We start from the raw sequence: 19,066 nt of genomic DNA, 5'->3' as shown, positions 1-19,066 counted from the left end.
AAAAAAAAAACTCCTTTCTCATAGGCCTTTTATAACATTTGAAGCCCTTTGCTTTAGTAGGTTTAATTTCCCTCCAACACTAGCATGCAAAAGTCTTTGGCCAAAGCTTATATGTTAACGTATATTGTCTCTGTCTTAATGAGTATCAACTTTAATTGCTCCCTAAAATCATTATCATGATTAGAAACTAGTTTTTAGGACTTTGCTTTAAATGTACAGTGCTTTACCATATTTGTAAACACAAGCGTTTTTAAATTTTCATTGCAGTCCCAAGAGTTTGATTTTGCAAAAGTACATAATTTAGAGATGGTCATTAATAAATCTGGTATGTATGTAAATTTTTATTCAATAATTTTATATATAAAATATATATAGATTTTTATTAATTGAATATTTAATCTTAAGTTTATTTCCTTTTTTACAGTGTTAAAATAACTTTTTTTTTCAAAATGAAAAGATGCAAATATTTACTTGAATTGTGTGAAAACATTCAAACCACGAAGAAGGCTATACTCCATTGAAAAATTGCTAAAAAAAAAAAAATATTCCACAGTGTAGTGTAACGTATACTTTAGCTCGATACAAAGAGACCGGTGCATACGTGACTAAAAAACGTTCTGAATGACCCTGGTATAGATCAAAAGGGGAAGATAAATATTTTTTCATAATTAGTAAGCGAAACCAAAGAATCCCAGTAATTGCTGTCAAAGAATAACTCAATAAAATTAGACAATGAATTCATGAAGCGATCGATGTCTGCGAATAGTCGCAGCCTGGCATGCCATCAGCATGCCGTATCGCAGTAAGATGAGCATGGCTACATCTGCAGGTCTAAATGGCATAGCTTGCAGAAAATCATTGTTGAGGTCTGTAAGTAAAGTAAAACTCCTTCAATGGGCCAATGAACCTAGATATTGAACACTGGAGCAGTGGAAAAGTATTTTCAACAGTGTCCAAATTTTAACTTTTCAGAACCAGAAGACGTCAGTATGTTTGAAGAATGTGCGGATAATGTGTGTTAGATAATTGTATCCTACAGTTAAATATGGTGTTCATGTCATGATTTGGTCTGGTTTTGGTGGAGTAATGGTCAAAGATTTAGTTCAAATAACATCAACTATGGGTAAGAAACGATACCACAGTATTTTAGTACATCACACTAAGCACACACCTAAACTGTGTAGCAATTATTTGAAAAGTAAATAAAAGCAGAAAATTCTATATATCACATGACCTCAGTCACTTGATCTCAATCCCATTAAGAAACGTTGGGATGGGTTAAACAAAAAAGTTTATGTATTGGCTGAAAAAAAATACTAAAACTTATGGTAATGTCTGAACGAGGCCTGGAAAGACGTAACTTAAGAAACTTTAGAAAAGTTGGTGTCTCAAATGCCCAAATTACGCGTATCACTGCTGATGAAAGGCGAATTTTAAACTGAAACTTATTTGTTACTGTAAAATTATACATTTTGATAATGTTTACTTACAATATCATGTGAAACATTATGAAAAAATATTTTTATTTAACCACATTGTCTTTTATTGAAATTTTTTTCCCCTTGGCCAAAGGCTTTTACACTCTAGTTTATTTTCTTTGTTGATTGAAGAGTTCCCTTCCCCTCGTGATGCTCATGAGGTTGCTTGGGAAACTGACTTGGGTATTGCACTGGATGAGGAGGACTGGTCACAGATCTGGGAAAATGCATCCTACAGTTCAGTTTGCATTAAAGTAAAATGCAACTGTTATAAATGATTGTATAGGTGGTAATGTGTCCCTTCCCTGACTCAGTAAAATGTTCCCAGATTCATCGAACAAATGCAGGAACGGTTGCGACTTCCGATTGCGCCTTCCTCCACATTTGCTGGTCATGCTCAATATTTTTTAACCTGTGGTGGGAGGCCACTTACCTCATTTTCAGTGTCCTCCTGAATCCCATCCCATGTGAACACAAGTTTTTCCTACTTGCTCTGGGACTCCCTATTGCAACAAGGCATAAAAATAAACTGATTCATCATATTGTCTTTGATACTTCTTGACAGATTGCGGCAGATTGGAAACAATCTGCCTTCCTGTGGCCGGACTGCCCTAGTGGCCACATGGTTTATGGCGGCCGCGGCACTGAAGGGGTTAACCCCTAGTGCCCGACGTCATCATGGGGACAATGGGCGCTTGGCGCCATATTTAAAATGTTGGCGGCACTAGGCGCCGTGTGTTTAAAATGTTTAATAATGTTTTTTTTGTGTGCCGCGGTCCCGGACCTCTCCGGCGACTGCGGCAGTGAGGGCAGCCCCCGGTGCACTGAGCTGTGTGTGTGCGCCGGGGGACAGGGGAGCCGCTGCAGCCAAGAGATCAGCTCCTGCTGCAGCGAACGGTGTGCGCGCCGGGAGGAGAAGGGTGAGCCGCTGTGGCTGGGAAATCAGCTCCCGCTGCAGCGCGCTCTGTGCGTGCCTCTGCTGAGGGCCGGGAGCTCTACTTCCGGTGCCTCAGCGCTACATAGATGGCCGGGCACAGCAGCCGGGACGAGCGCGTCCCGGGCTGCTGCGATGCTGGGGGGTGCACCGCTCATGGGGGACTGGGCTAGCCGGCTACCTAGCGGCGGAGGCAAGTGAAGGGCAGTGGACACTGGGGACCAGGAGCTACGCTCCCGGCGCTCCAGAGACAGAGAGCTGCGGCTGCCGGGACAAACGTCCTGAGCCGCCGGGCTTTAGTTCAGGGGGGTGCGCCGCGGCCACAAAGTGAGTGCCGCACTGGGGGGACAGGGAGAGTCAACTCCCTGGATCCCAGTGGCAGGCATTGCGGGCAGGCTGGAGGATGGGGGAAGCCTGCCCCATACCTCCAGCACTGAGAGAGAGAGCCCTAGCAGCCAGGCTGCAAGGCTAGGGGAGCCCAGCGCTGAGCACAGCAAAAAACATTGTTTTAAATGTAATAAAAAAAATATAGTGTGTTGTGAGGCACTGCAGTGCATAGGTATGTGGAGCCTGTGCAGGGCACAGGCTCAGTGTATATTTAAAGGGAAACACGTGTTAAGTGTAATGTATTTAAGGTAAAATGCACTTGGTTGTGTGTCCCAGGAGGGGGGAATCCATGGCTGTGCAGGCTGATGGATTCTCCCAGACCTTTTCCCCAAAAACGGAATGCCTTCTCTTCCAGCCTCAGACTTGAAAGTGGCATTGGAAGAGAGAGAAGAAGCTCGGCTTTGAAACAAGCTGAGTGGTTTTCTGGAGCTCCATAGAGATCACTCGTAATGGCCAGGAATCCCTGACCGGGGATCTAGGCTGCCCAGCTCTGGAGCCCGAATCCAGGCTGCAGACAGTGGGCTAGGTCCCGGGCAGGTTTCTGGAAGTCAGTTTAGGCGGGAAAACGTCCCCCCAACCTAGACTGAATGGCACCGGGGCATATCCTGATCCTCCAGGATGGGATGGTCAAAGGAGAGTGACCACTCCCCACTGTCCATAGAGGACAATGGTAGCTGTGCATGTGACAAAGGCAAGGACAGCCCATGGGTAAACATTGGTTGTAAACCACAGGGCGGACTTACCCCCTGTGATATTGTGTATTGGAGTAGGATAAAAGGAGAGCAGTTGCCCCATGAAAAGTGTATTATACCATTTTCTATCTGCTGTAACATCTTGCTGTATTACTGAGTTCTTTTCAGAACTATTTGCTGGCATTAAAACATAATTTGCCTCAAGAAGATTGCGTCATCTTGTGACCTACAGGGCTATGTGAAACCTAGCCCCGTTCACCGGCTGTCCAGGGTGAACCAGCGTCTCCAAGTTCCGCCTTTCGCCAGCTACCGGTAGAGGCCTAGTCCGGCAACTAGTGGGTATTCGTCAACACCACACAGGTGTGGTAAGGCAGCGTGTCGGCACTTACAGAGCAGAACCGTGGTTCCAAACGCCACGGCAGGTTAGGAGTTTGGTGGTGGCAGCATAAACCTGCCCACGGCGCAGTGGGTGGAGTCAGTAACAGGCGGTTACTGACGGTAAGCGTGAATCCCCTATGTGGCCAGGTCCCGTGTGACCTTAACATCCATTCTGTGTACTGGGGACGGGACGCGAAAGCGGTGAGGGCTTTTCGTACTGGATCGTCCGGTCACACTCCCCTTCTCTGCACTCGAGTAAATGTATGAAAGGTCGTTATAGGGAGGGAAAAGGTATCGGTGCACGTTATCAGCGCTCCCCCCCAAGTATAAAGTAGATATGTGTGCCCAGTGACAGGAGCGATATGTGCCCCTGTCATTATCGGCGCTGCTATCTACAAGATAACACACCGATATGCGGAGGCAGTGCAAGAACGGGCAGCAGCACTGACCATTCCGACATCTGCAGCTATCGATTTCGACAGCATCCCGCACATGCGCACTGAATCTGCTGGGTGGGATTCCACCCACCCAGATCTCTTTCCGCTTCTTTCTGTTTGTTTATCTCCTTTTATTTCCCTTTCTACGGCCTGCCAATCCATTACCTGTCTTGACTTCTACCTTTTCTCTTCTCCCCTGTAATAATAAAACCGTTCACTGTGCTATGTACCACTCTGATAAGCACTGGCATAGTTCTGTTTTTGAGGTTTATTGATGAGCGTTTTTATTTAATTTCCTTCTGCTGTTGTGATCATTCCAGTAGACTGTCTTAAAAAATCAAATATGATTTTCCAATGACCTGATTGTGCTTGATGTACATTTGACCAGAATGCATTGTCTGTCTTGCAGTTGGTTATTTGCACAGACTGTAAAAAAACAAATTTTCTCAAACTTAGGTTTCCCTGATTTTGTATTTTGACCCAAAACAATGTCTAGATTCTTTCGGAAACTTTTCTTTCTCTAACTCTTGCTGTGTATTTTTATTTCAATCTTCTATTTAGCTAGTGGTGGCCTAATAATGGTGTGGAAAAGAACATTAAGAGCAGTATTCACATGATATATCATGCCCAATCTCCTTTCTAAAGCTATCCCTGTTATCGCGCATATCGCATCCATAGTAATCAGGTTTAGCAGCGTAAAGAGTTAGGGCGTCTTGCTACCCCAGGGCTAGCGAGCTGAAATGAGGATACCACGCCCATCACTAGATACAGATTGGGTGTGGAAGGGGGGTGGAAAGAATTGAATACCGCCTAAAGAATGAGCATAACTATTTTTCAGTTACTTACTATACTTGTAGAAATATTTCTCTAACGTCCTAGTGGATGCTGGGGACTCCGTAAGGACCATGGGGAATAGACGGGCTCCGCAGGAGACATGGGCACTTTAAGAAAGAATTTAGATTCTGGTGTGCTCTGGCTCCTCCCTCTATGTCCCTCCTCCAGACCCCAGTTTGAATCTGTGCCCGGACGAGCTGGGTGCTGTTCAGTGAGCTCTCCTGAGCAGCAATTGGACCTCTTTGGCAAAAGTTTAACATATATACAGTTGGGCACTGTATATATGTATGAGCCCCCGCCAAGAAAATGTATATTTAAGCGGGACAGAAGCCTGCCGTCGAGGGGGCGGGGCTTCTTCCTCAGCACTCACCAGCGCCATGTTTTTTCTCCACAGCACCGCTGAGAGGAAGCTCCCAAGCCTCTCCCCTCCCCTCCCCTACACGGTAGAAGAGGGTAAAAAGAGAGGGGGGGCACATAATTAGGCGCAAAAATCATTATAAACAGCAGCTACTGGGTTAACATTAAGTTACTGTGTTATTCCTGGGTTTATAGCGCTGGGGTGTGTGCTGGCATACTCTCTCTCTGTCTCTCCAAAGGGCCTTGTGGGGGAATTGTCTTCAGATGAGCATTTCCTGAGTGTGTGGTGTGTCGGTACGTGTGTGTCGACATGTCTGAGGTAAAAGGCTCCCCTAAGGAGGAGATGGAGCAAATATGTGTGTGAGGGGTGTCTCCGTCGACAACGCCGACACCTGTTTGGATATGTGTAATTAAGTGCTAAGGTGAATTTATTGCACAAAAGATTAGAGAACAGACAGGGAATCTACACATGTCTGTTCCTATGTCGCAGAGACCTTCAGAGTCTCTCAATGCTCACTATCCAAAATAATAGACACTGATATCGACACAGAGTCTGACTCAAGTGTCGACTACGATAATGCAAAGTTACAGCCAAAATGGCAGAAAAGTATTCAATATATGATTATTGTAATAAAAGATGATTTGCATATCACTGATGACTCATCTGTCCCTGACACAAGGGTACACATGTTTAAGGGGAAGAAAGCTGAGGTAAATTTCCCTCCTCTCATGATGAAAAAGAGCAGGAATCTCCAGACAAGAGACTGCAGTTTCCCACAAAGAATTCTCAGGGAATATCCTTCCCCTACTAGGGCCAGGATACGATGGGAATCTTCCCCTAGGGTGTCACGTTGGCCCAATAGGTAGCCCTGACTTAACAGCTATCCTCGGGGATCCTGCGGATAGCGTACACATTCTGGTACACTACTCAGACCGGCGATTGTGTCGGCATGGGTTTATAGCGCTGTAGCAGCGTGGACAGGTACCTTATCAGCAGAGATTGAGACCCTAGTATGTATGTATGTGTATATATATATATATATACATATATATATATATATATATATATATATATATATATATATAGATAGATATATATATATATAGATATAGATATATATATAGATATATATATATATATAGATATAGATATATATATAGATATATATATAGATATATATATATAGATATATATATATATATATATATATTAAAGATGCTGTCTTAAGAGATATATATATATATATATATAGATCTATATATATATTCACGAAGCGGCGGCGGCACTCATACAGACTTGCTCAAAGCTTTATAAAAGTTGTAGATTTATTTTCCAACGGCGTTTCGGGGATAAACCCCGTCGTCAGGGACGGCACATCACAAACAGACAATACCAACATTACACTTATATTTGCAAGACAATCCTATCTAAAATTGATTGATCATACTCACCTGTCCTTAGCCGCTGACCGCCCGCTCTCCGCTATAGACATAGTGGGAACTCCGAAATGACGTGTACAGACGGCGCCGGACAGGCGAGCTGACGTCGTGACGTCGGTTGCCATAGTGACGTACTCTAACAAAAAACAAAAGTAAGTGTTACTGAAGAATACTAGCAATCATCAGCTTATACCTAATCTAGACAAACTTGTGAAACACAACCAACACCAGACATAACAAAAAATATAAAAGACATGTCAATTTAACCCTAGGTTAGCTATTTATAGCAGGATACTGGTATTAGAATAGGTACCTTATGACCTGTATCGATCATCAAAACATGCATTGCAATCCCAAATTCTCATTCAATCCTCCTGGTGCTATTGTATTTAATTTAAATATCCATTTGGTTTCTAACTGCAATAAAGTTTTTCCCCTATTACCTCCTCTATGTGAGATAGGGACATGATCTATCAACATAGCCCTAACACTAGTGGGGCTATGTCTAGCTGTCAGCCAGTGGCGAGCCACTGGCTGATCACTAACACCCTTTTCTAGGGCTTGTTTGATGGCACTTCTGTGCCCTGCCATCCGGTCCCGAAATTGCCTTTGGGTTTTCCCAATATACGCCAATCCACACGGACACTTAAGCATGTATATAACGTGTGTTGTTGTACACGTGAGACGATGATGTATACTAAATTTCCTACCCGTAGAGGGGTGATGGAACATAGGTCCCGTCATCAGTATATTACATGCTGAACATCCAAGGCAGCGATAACATCCCAATTTTGGTCTCAAGAAATGCATCTGTTCCGTCTTGGTTAGGGGGAACACATCCAATTTAACTAATTTATCTGCAAGGTTTCGACCTCTGGTATAACTAGGGAGTAATCGACTATGATTCAAGGCTGGTAACTCAGTATCAGTAGATACTATAGGCCAATATTTTTTAGCCTTTTTGGTAGTATAATTGGTATTGACAGTATATTTATTCACCCAAGGGATGACGTTAGTATCCTTAGTTAGTCTATTCTTGGCTGACAGCTAGACATAGCCCCACTAGTGTTTGGGCTATTTTGATAGATCATGTCCTTATCTCACATAGAGGAGGTAATAGGGGAAAAACTTTATTGGAGTTAGAAACCAAATGGATATTTAAATTAAATACAATAGCACCAGGAGGATTGAATGAGAATTTGGGATTGCAATGCATGTTTTGATGATCGATACAGGTCATAAGGTACCTATTCTAATACCAGTATCCTGCTATAAATAGCTAACCTAGGGTTAAATTGACATGTCTTTTATATTTTTTGTTATGTCTGGTGTTGGTTGTGTTTCACAAGTTTGTCTAGATTAGGTATAAGCTGATGATTGCTAGTATTCTTCAGTAACACTTACTTTTGTTTTTTGTTAGAGTACGTCACTATGGCAACCGACGTCACGACGTCAGCTCGCCTGTCCGGCGCCGTCTGTACACGTCATTTCGGAGTTCCCACTATGTCTATAGCGGAGAGCGGGCGGTCAGCGGCTAAGGACAGGTGAGTATGATCAATCAATTTTAGATAGGATTGTCTTGCCTATATAAGTGTAATGTTGGTATTGTCTGTTTGTGATGTGCTGTCCCTGACGACGGGGTTTATCCCCGAAACGCCGTTGGAAAATAAATCTACAACTTTTATAAAGCTTTGAGCAAGTCTGTATGAGTGCCGCCGCCGCTTCGTGAATACATGGGGTTTGTGCTACCAACCCACGGAGGGCACCGCAGCAAGTATTGCTTTTAATCCCTTATTGGAGTGCCGGGTAATAACATATTATATATAATATATATATATATATATATATATATATATATATATATATATATATATATGTAAGAAATGAAGGTGGCACTCACGCAGATTCTTGCAAAAGTAAAAATAGTCAGTTTTATTTTACTTTTGGTAAAATAAAACTGACTATTTTTACTTTTGCAAGAATCTGCGTGAGTGCCACCTTCATTTCTTACATATCTGCATGAGGTAACCCCTCTGGGAAGGCACCGCAGTAATTATACTTTGCTAAAAGAGTGCCGGGACTGTCTGTCTATATATATATATATATATATATATAACAGGCCCAAAGAGGCATTAGTCTACTGGGTTCTAGAGTCAACGCTATGTCGATTTCTGCTTGACGTGTCCTGTAGATATGCAATGGACAGGTGATGCCGACTTAAGAGGCATATGGAAGGCTGAGGATTTTGTGGAGAAGGGATCTCGGACCTGGTCTCCACAGCTATAGCTGGTAATTCTGATCTTTTGCCTTATATTCCTGCACAGCCTAGGAAAGCACGACATTATCAAATGCAGCCTTTCGATCACAAAGAAACAAGAAAGTCTGAGGTACGTCCTTTCTTGCCAGAGGCAGGGGCAGAGGAAAAAAGCTGCACAACACAGCTAGTTCCCAGGAACAGAAGTACTCCCCGGCCTCTACAAAATCCACGCATGCCGCTGGGGCTCCACAGGCGGAGCTAGGCCCGGTGGGGGCACGTCTTCGTAATTTCAGCCACAAGTGGGTTCACTCCCGGTTGGATCCCTGGGCAATAGATAGTGTGTCTCAGGGATACTAGCTGGACTTTGAGGAGATGCCCCCTCACCGACGGCCCTGCCGGCTTCCCCCCACGAGAGGGAAACAGTGTTAACTGCAATTCACAAATTGTATCTTCAACAGGTGGTGGTCAAGGTTCCCCTCCTTCAACAAGGAGGGGGTTATTATTCGACCATGTTGTAGCCCCGAAACCGGACTGTTCGGTCAGACCCATATTGAATTTAAAATCCCTGAACATATACCTGAAAGGGTTCAAGTTCAAGATGGAATCGCTAAGAGCTGTCATCGCAAGCCTGAAAGGGGGAGATTTTATGGTGTCTCTGGACATAAAGGAGGCATACCTTCATGTCCCCATTTATCCACCTCATCAGGCGTACCTCAGATTTGCGGTACAGGATTGTCATTACCAATTTCAGACGTTGCCGTTTGGTCTCTCCACGGCCCCGAGAATCTTCACCAAGGTAATGGCAGAAATGATGGTGGTCCGGCGGAAGCAAGTTGTCACAATTATCCCGTACTGGGACGATCTCCTCATAAAAGTGAGATCAAGAGAGCAGTTGCTGAACAGCGTATCACTTTCTCTGGAAGTGTAACGGCAACACGGCTGGATTCTAAATATTCCAAAGTCGCAGTTGGTTCCTACGGCTCATCTGCCTTTCCTAGGCATGTTTCTAGACACAGACCAGAAAAGGGTTTATCTCCCAATAGAGAGAGCTCCTGACACTGGTCAGGAACCTGTTAAAACCAAAACAGGTGTCAGTGCATCACTGCACTCGAGTCCTGAGAAGGATGGTGGCATCATACGAGGCCATTCCCTTCGGCAGGTTCCATGCGAGGACCTTTCAATGGGGCTTACTGGACAAGTGGTCCGGATCACATCTTCAGATGCATCGGTTAATCACCCTCTCCCTCAGGGCCAGGGTGTCTCTCCTGTGGTGGCTGCAGAGTGCTCACCTTCTCGAGGGCCGCAGATTTGGCATTCAGGACTGGATCCTGGTGACCACGGATGCAAGCCTCCGAGGGTGGGGAGCAGTCACACAGTGAAAAAAGTTCCAAGGTCTGTGGGCAAGTCAGGAGACTTGCCTTCACATCAACATCCTGGAACTAAGGGCCGTATACAACGCCCTACGTCAAGCGGAGACCCTGCTTCACGACCAACCGGTTCTGATTCAGTCAGAAGCCACCAGAATTCTTCGCTAGGCGGAGAATCACGTAAGCGCACTGTCAGCAGTGTTCATCCCGGAAGTGGACAACTGAGAAGCAGACTTCCTCAGCAGGCACGACCTCCACCCGGGAGAGTGGGGACTTCATCAAGAAGTCTTCACGCAGATTGCAAGTCGGTGGGAACTGCCACAGGTGGACATGATGGCATCCCGCCTCAACAAAAAGCTACAGAGGTATTGCGCCAGGTCATGAGACCCTCAGGCTATAGCTGTGGACGCACTGGTGACACCGTGGGTGTTCCAGTCGGTCTATGTATTTCCTCCTCTTCCTCGCATACCCAAGGTGCTGAGGATAATAAGAAAAAGAGGAGTGAGAACAATCCTCATTGTTCCAGATTGGCCACGAAGAACCTGGTATCCAGATCTGCAAGAAATGCTCACAGAGGACCCGTGGCTGTCCTCTAAGACAGGACCTGTTGCAACAGAGGCCCTGTCTGTTCCAAGACTTACCGCGGCTGCGTTTGACGGCATGGCGGTTGAACGCCGGATCCTAGCCGAAAAGGGCATACCGGACGAGGTCATTCCTACGCGGATAAAGGCTAGGAAGGACGTGACAGCTAAACATTATCACCGTATATGGCGAAAATATGTTTCTTGGTGTGAGGCCAGGAATGCTCCTACAGAGGAATTCCAGCTGGGCCGTTTCCTTCACTTCCTACAGTCAGGAGTGAATTTGGGCCTATAATTGGGTACCATTAAGGTCCAGATTTCGGCCCTATCCATTTTCTTTCAAAAATAGTTGGCTTCTCTACCAGAAGTTCAGACGTTGGTAAAGGGGAGTACTACATATTCAGCCTCCTTTTGTGCCTCCAGTGGCACCTTGGGATCTTAACGTGATGTTAAGTTTCCTGAACCACTTAAAGCGGTGGAGTTAAAATATCTCACGTGGAAAGTGGTCGTGCTATTAGCCTTGGCTTCGGCTAGGCGTGTGTCAGAATTAGCGGCTTTGTCACATAAAAGCCCCTAATCTGGCTTTCCATATGGATAGAGCAGAATTGCGGACCCGTCCACAAGTTCTGTCAAAAGTGGTGTCATCCTTTCATATGAACCAACCTATTGTGGTGCCTTTGGCTACTCGTGACTTGGAGGATTCCTAGTTACTGGATGTGGTCAGGGCTTTGAAGGTTTATGTAGCCAGAACGGCGTCAGGAAAACGGAGTCACTGTTTATCCTGTATGCATCCAACAAGCTGGGTGCTCCTGCTTCAAAGCAAACTATTGCTCGCTGGATCTGTAACACGATTCAGCAGGCTCATTCTGCAGCTGATTGCCGCTTCCAAAACCGTAAAAGCCCATTCCACTAGGAAGGTGGGCTCTTCTTGGGCGGCTGCCCGAGGGGTCTCGGCATTACAACTATGCCGAGCTGCTACTTGGTCAGGTTCAAACACTTTTGCAAAGTTCTACAAGTTTGATACCCTGGCTGAAGAGGACCTATTGTTTGCTCAATCGGTGCTGCAGAGTCATCCGCACTCTCCCGCCCGTTTGGGATCTTTGGTATAATCCCCATGGTCCTTACGGAGTCCCCAGCATCCACTAGGACGTTAGATTTACCGGTAAGTAAAATCTTATTTTCTCTATTTGTCGTAGTCCGTAGTGGATGCTGGGCGCCCGTCCCAAGTGCGGACTTTTTCTGCAATACTTGTATATAGTTATTGCCGCAATAAGGGCTATGTTATTGTTGCATCAGGGTTGAACTGATGCTCTGTTGTTGTTCATACTGTTGACTGGGTATGTTATCACAAGTTATACGGTGTGGCTGGTATGAGTCTTGCCCTGGATTTCTAAAATCCTTTCCTTGTACTGTCAGCTCTTCCGGGCACAGTTTCTCTAACTGAGGTCTGGAGGAGGGACATAGAGGGAGGAGCCAGAGCACACCAGAATCTAAATTCTTTCTTAAATTGCCCATGTCTCCTGCGGAGCCCGTCTATTCCCCATGGTCCTTACGGAGTCCCCAGCATCCACTACGGACTACGAGAAATAGATTTACCGGTAAGTAAAATCTAATTTTATTTTTTGTGGAGGAGGAAAATGTTTCACGTTTTTGTACAGTAAAATGGGAGAAGGGGAATTGAAGAGGAAAAGGTAGTGACGTGTGTGTGTGTGTGTGTGTGTGGTGGGGGAGGCAGTATTTGTGTGGACAAAAGCAGTAACAACATGTATTGATCAAAACAAAGTCAATCAAGGAACAGTACATTTTTATTAAAGGGTGGAATACATTCACTTCATTTAGAATGGTCATTTAAGAGTTACTATGAAGCAAGTCGGAGAGGGAGAGACATTTAGAAGTTAATTAAGGAATGAAGGCGAGGGGTTGTGAGAGGGGAGAGGCTTTAGAGTGGAATAGAGTAAGAAGTCTGGAAGGGCTAAGGAAGTCTGAATATTAAACCACCATCTAGTGGGACTATACTTTTTCATTGAGTAAAGAATTAAGTAATTGTATTCACACAAGGCAGTAGTTCATTTGACTGGTTTGCAGATCTTTTGATTCTGTCATCTTCAACTACACAGCAATGTGTTATGATGGAGCACTATTTTTATTGTGTTCCAATATAGATAGATTTTGTGTATAAATATTCTTTATATTTACTGCCCCAACATTTTATGGAGCTCTGTAAATTTAGGGGATCGTGATACGGACAAAATATGTACAATTACTTCAAACGGAATGCAGCGATGGCTCTGCCCGATTCAGATTCCAGCCTAATGGTGTTCATTGAACAATTGGAGACAAAATACAGATGGGTCCACAATTATCTTGACCTTTAATGGGATTAACTGAGACTGGCCAATCGGACTTAATCCCCTGCTGTAATGACTTAATCCCCTGCTGTATTGTTCTCTGTATTGTATTGCAGTTGAGAACAATGGCCCTCATTCCGAGTTGTTCGCTCGGTATTTTTCATCGCATCGCAGTGAAAATCCGCTTAGTACGCATGCGCAATGTTCGCACTGCGACTGCGCCAAGTAACTTTACTATGATGAAAGTATTTTTACTCACGGCTTTTTCTTCGCTCCGGCGATCGTAATGTGATTGACAGGAAATGGGTGTTACTGGGCGGAAACACGGCGTTTCAGGGGCGTGTGGCTGAAAACGCTACCGTTTCCGGAAAAAACGCAGGAGTGGCCGGAGAAACGGTGGGAGTGCCTGGGCGAACGCTGGGTGTGTTTGTGACGTCAACCAGGAACGACAAGCACTGAAATGATCGCACAGGCAGAGTAAGTCTGGAGCTACTCTGAAACTGCTAACTCGTTTGTAATCGCAATATTGCGCGTACGTCGGTCGCAATTTTAAGAAGCTAAGATTCACTCCCAGTAGGCGGCGGCTTAGCGTGTGTAACTCTGCTACATTCGCCTTGCGAGCGAACAACTCGGAATGAGGGCCAATAGATGAAGTGCTTATGCTAATAAATCATGTTGTGACTAGGCGCAGAAAACTAGTCAAGATAACTGTGGACCCATCTGTAGCAATTGTCACTGTTGGTGGCAAGGAGTATGTGAGCATGGCAAAAACATATTAAAGCCACAAGTGGTGACTGGCAATAATTATTAGTATTAATATTAGTATTAAGATTTTTTTATGTGTGTGTTGCAGTTGGTTGAAATGAGGAGAGGGGGTAGAAGGTGGAGATGTGACATTGAAACTTTTGGCAGAGTTGCTGCTTCCATGCTGTCCGTAAAGAACACCATAAGATACTTTTGGCTACCCATTGGTCAGGGCCGAAACTAGGATTTCTGTCACCCGGGGCAAGGTAGTCATTTGACCCCCCCCCCCCCCGCATAAAAAAAAAAAATATTTTACAATAAATGAATAAAAATAATAAAATAAAAAATAAATAAATGAATAAAAATATTATATATATATATATCTCTTTCAGAACTTTTTAACCTGAAAAACTGCCTTTTCTAACATAAATTTCATATCCAGGAAAAAGTGTCCCCATTTTACACATTGCGGCAGGAAAAAGTGTCCCCATTTTACACATTGCGGCAGGAAAAGGTGTCCCCATTTTACACATTGCGGCAGGAAAAGGTGTCCCCATTTTACACATTGCGGCAGGCACGTGTCCCCATTTTACACAGTAAGCTGGCAAGTGTCCCCATTTTACACAGTACGCTGGCAAGTGTCCCCATTTTACACATTGCGGCAGGCACAGGTCCCCATTTTACACAGTACGCTGGCACAGGTCCCCATTTTACACAGTACGCTGGCAAGTGTCCCCATTTTACACAGTACGCTGGCACAGGTCCCCATTTTACACAGTACGCTGGCACAGGTCCCCATTTTACACAGTACGCTGGCACAGGTCCCCATTTTACACAGTACGCTGGCACAGGTCCCCATTTTACACAGTACGCTGGCACAGGTCCCCATTTTACACAGTACGCTGGCACAGGTCCCCATTTTACACAGTACGCTGGCACAGGTCCCCATTTTACACAGTACGCTGGCACAGGTCCCCATTTTACACATTACGCTGGCACAGGTCCCCATTTTACACAGTACGCAGGCACAGGTCCCCATTTTACACAGTACGCTGGCACAGGTCCCCATTTTACACAGTACGCTGGCACAGGTCCCCATTTTACACAGTACGATGGCACAGGTCCCCATTTTACACAGTACGCTGGCACAGGTCCCCATTTTACACAGTACGCAGGCACAGGTCCCCATTTTACACAGTACGCAGGCACAGGTCCCCATTTTAAACATTACGGCAGGTGGTGGGGAGAGGGAGGGAGAGAGAGGAAGGGAGAGGGGCTGACTTACATTTGAAGCGGTTCTCGCCGCTCTTCAGCCGCCTCTCCCTCCTCGTCTGCGCGGCTCCGGGCTCCCCCTTCAGTTCTCCCTCCTCCGGCGGGGTTTCGTTGAATGACGCGTTTGCGCCGTGACGTCACGACGCAATCGCGTCATTCCGCGAAACCCCGCCCCCGAGCTGGGCACTCGGGAGAAGGGGGTTTAAAAGTGCCGCGGCAGTGTTTGGGGGTCTCGGCGCCCCCTCCAATCCGGCGCCCAGGTCACCTGCCCCCCTAGCCCCCCCCCTAGTTTCGGCCCTGCATTGGTGATCCATTCATCAGTGTGTCCGGAGGATACTAGGGTTTCGGGCACAGCTGAGCTGACACTTGGCCTGGAATATGGGTCTTGTGATTTAATTCTGGGGTGCGATTCTCCGTGGTGCATGGGACAGCTACACAAATTCAAACATACTACTTCAAAATACCAAGATTTTAGTAGGTCTTAAGTTATAGGATAAGGCATTGCTACTAAGCAATTAAGTTTTTCATATAACACCAATTTCTTAACAGAACAGTTTAAAAGGAGAACATTTTTAAAAGCATGTGATGCACAGGACTTTATGTTCACTTTCTGGAGAATCACCCTGGGGGAGGTATTTGGAATCCACTAGGGTAACAGTGCCATTCAGTTGTTATTAGGGTCTAGGCAGTAATGTAAATTCAGTCCATTTTATATAATATTTTAGTTTGATAAAGCCTAGGGCAGGCCTGGCCAACCTGTGGCTCTCCCAGATGTTGTGAGACTACAAGTCCCTGCATGCCCTGCTACACTTTTGCTATTAGCAAATGCTACAACTGTGGGTAGAGCATGCTGGAGTGTGTAGTTTCTCAATAGCTGGAGACACACAGGTTGGCCAGGCCTGGCCTAGGGGCTTTACTACCAATATTAATACATTAACCTTAGAGCAAATATTCTATTTAAATTAATATTTCTTCAATTTGCTAGTCTAGTTAACTATATACTCACAAATGTATATCCATTTACAGTATATTCAAGAAAGATTGCAATGCAAGATGTAGGTTCACTATAAGTTTAATAGTAAACCATTTTAACAATAAATATTCAAAAATGTACACACTCAATATAAATCACATACAGGTTGATTCTCCCATATCCGATAAGTATGGGACCTGAAGTATTTTGGATTTAATCTTTTTCCGTATTTTGGAAACATCTTGTGGATTGGACCAAAGTCTGAACACGAAATGCATTTGTTTCATATACACCTTATACACATAGCATTAAAGTAGTTTCATACTATATTTTTAATAGCTTTGTGCATGAAACAAGAATCTTCTTGCAGCTGCCACTCTCCAGACACCCCACCCCACGGCTGCGGACTTTAAGGGTCCCATCCTTTTTGTCTGCTATTTTTCCTTTATTTTATTTCAAATGTTCCGTTGAATGAAAAATCAAATGCTGAAATTCTATTAAATATAGGTTAAACGATTAATATATGTAGCTTTCAAGTTTTTGTTGTTGTTGTTGTGGAGGAGCGATAACAAATTTGTATATAAATGGTGAATCTCATGACCTAGTCTATATCATATACACTACTACTAAATCGTATACACTACTACTAAAAGAATGCAATGTGTAAAATCTAACCTACTATGAGGGACGATTCAATTGTTTGGGAGGGTCTAAATATCCCATCTAAACGGGACTGTTTAGACACCCAGACAATTGTCACAATTTAGATGTTCAGGTGCACATGCATATCGCGCATGTTGCGCCCAAACAGACTGGGTTTAGACACCTTAAACGGCTAAACCTGTCTAAACTCCTGCTTTGGGAGTCCAAACTCAGTTTGCGCACATTTTTTCCTGCACAGAAAAAGTGTTCTCTACGACTGCTGGGTGCATAAACGGCAGAACAATTGAATTGCTGCTGTTGAGCGCCATCTAGTGGCGGCTGCGAAAAGAAAACCCCAATTTAATCTGCTACTATATGTATAATGGCTGTTACTAAATGTCTGTATTTAAATGTCATTTATAGGAATAATACATGAAAAATACTTTAATATTAAGTTTATTTTATGACTCTTGTCTTCTAGAAATATCGGTACCAAGATGATGACGTCCTGTCTCAAGAGCCTAGCTCACCTCTCAACCTGAATGAGGGTAGAAGTCCAGAGCTAGTTCAGATCTCTGAGAAGAATATATCTCAGATAGAGAATGTCCATGGGCTTGTGTCTCACTCTCATATTTCCCCATTAAAGGTAAGGATTTTATCTGTCTTCACAGTGTAGAATATTTTGTGAAAAGCTGGCAAAAGTATGTACATACTATTGTATGTGTGTGTATATATGTGTAAGTGTATCTATCTATCTATCTATCTATCTATCTATCTATCTATCTATCTATCTATCTATCTATCTATCTATCTATCTATCTATCTATCTATCTATCTCATTACTAAAGAATGGCACTCCAGGACAGCAAAAGAAATTCAAACAGTGAGACTATCAATATACATGTTTTAGACTGGATGCCCCTTTTATTAAGGTACAGACCAAAATACAAGTACACACCACAGTACAATAAACACAATTATCGTACTGACTCCTCTTCAAATAAGCCACAAACGTGAGTCAACCCGCCATTTGCACATCCCCACCGGGAGTGCCCAGATGACGAGATTCTGGCCAGCGCAGTCCCAGTCATCATGGTAACACAGTGCTTAAAAGTCACCAGAGGTAGAGGTTGGGTCCCCTCCTGCCTGCCAGCTTGCTGTAGCACAGAGAATGAGGGAAAAAACATAATAAATCACATAAGTGGCATGAACAGTACAAAATACATGAAGTATAAATATACATGAATAAATGTGCTTCGATATAATATTGTAGAAAACATATAGAAAAGGATGAATATATATTGATGCTTTGTCATATTTTAGAGCAGCATATACTTTATTATTTTGAAGTGCTGTTAATATACATTAGTGTCTGTTCAGCCTTTAATGTAAATCCCAGGATGTAAGCATATTCTCTAATGGCTAGTTATCTGTGTGGTTGATGCTGAGATCTTAGGAAGTACTGAGCATCTCCTGTGGCAGTGCCCAGCCCCCACATACTTTTTAATACAGTCTGTCATAGTATAACATTCTGCTCTTTTGAAGTTCTCTTCTATTAAGACCTGAGGCTGTTGCTGAGGATCGCTACATTATGGACTCTTCAGCTGAATTGGGTTCTACTAAAATATTCTTTGTCATCTTCCATGTATGTTTTGTGTTCATAGAATGCAGTAAAAGCTTTGCCAGGGGCAGACCTTATCTTAAATCTCTTATCTTCCACTTGTTTCCTGCAAAGGTGCCTGTTATTTCCTTTTTCTCTTACGTCCTAGAGGATGCTGGGGTCTATTTAGTACCATGGGGTATAGACGGGTCCACTAGGAGCCATTGGCACTTTAAGAGTTTGAGAGTGTGGGCTGGCTCCTCCCTCTATGCCCCTCCTACCAGACCCAGTTTAGAAAATGTGCCCGGAGGAGCCGGTCACAGCTAGGAGAGCTCTACAGAGCTT

At 44.2% G+C, this 19,066-nt stretch overlaps 1 protein-coding gene across 22 annotated transcripts in view; it reads left to right on the top strand.

Annotated features, from left to right (window-relative positions):
- Nucleotides 1–19,066, top strand: part of DLG1 (discs large MAGUK scaffold protein 1) — a 1,011,951-nt gene that overhangs the window by 263,447 nt on the left and 729,438 nt on the right. For all 22 annotated transcript variants that reach the window (XM_063916386.1, XM_063916392.1, XM_063916391.1 and 19 more), the window contains exon 4: nt 17,603–17,767. In XM_063916386.1, coding sequence (XP_063772456.1) covers nt 17,603–17,767 — 165 coding nt within the window. The remainder of the gene's footprint in view (nt 1–17,602; nt 17,768–19,066) is intronic.

The sequence above is a fragment of the Pseudophryne corroboree genome, chromosome 4 (assembly GCF_028390025.1).
Source record: "Pseudophryne corroboree isolate aPseCor3 chromosome 4, aPseCor3.hap2, whole genome shotgun sequence".
Lineage (NCBI taxonomy): Eukaryota > Metazoa > Chordata > Amphibia > Anura > Myobatrachidae > Pseudophryne > Pseudophryne corroboree.
This window is presented reverse-complemented; position numbering and strand designations above follow the sequence as displayed.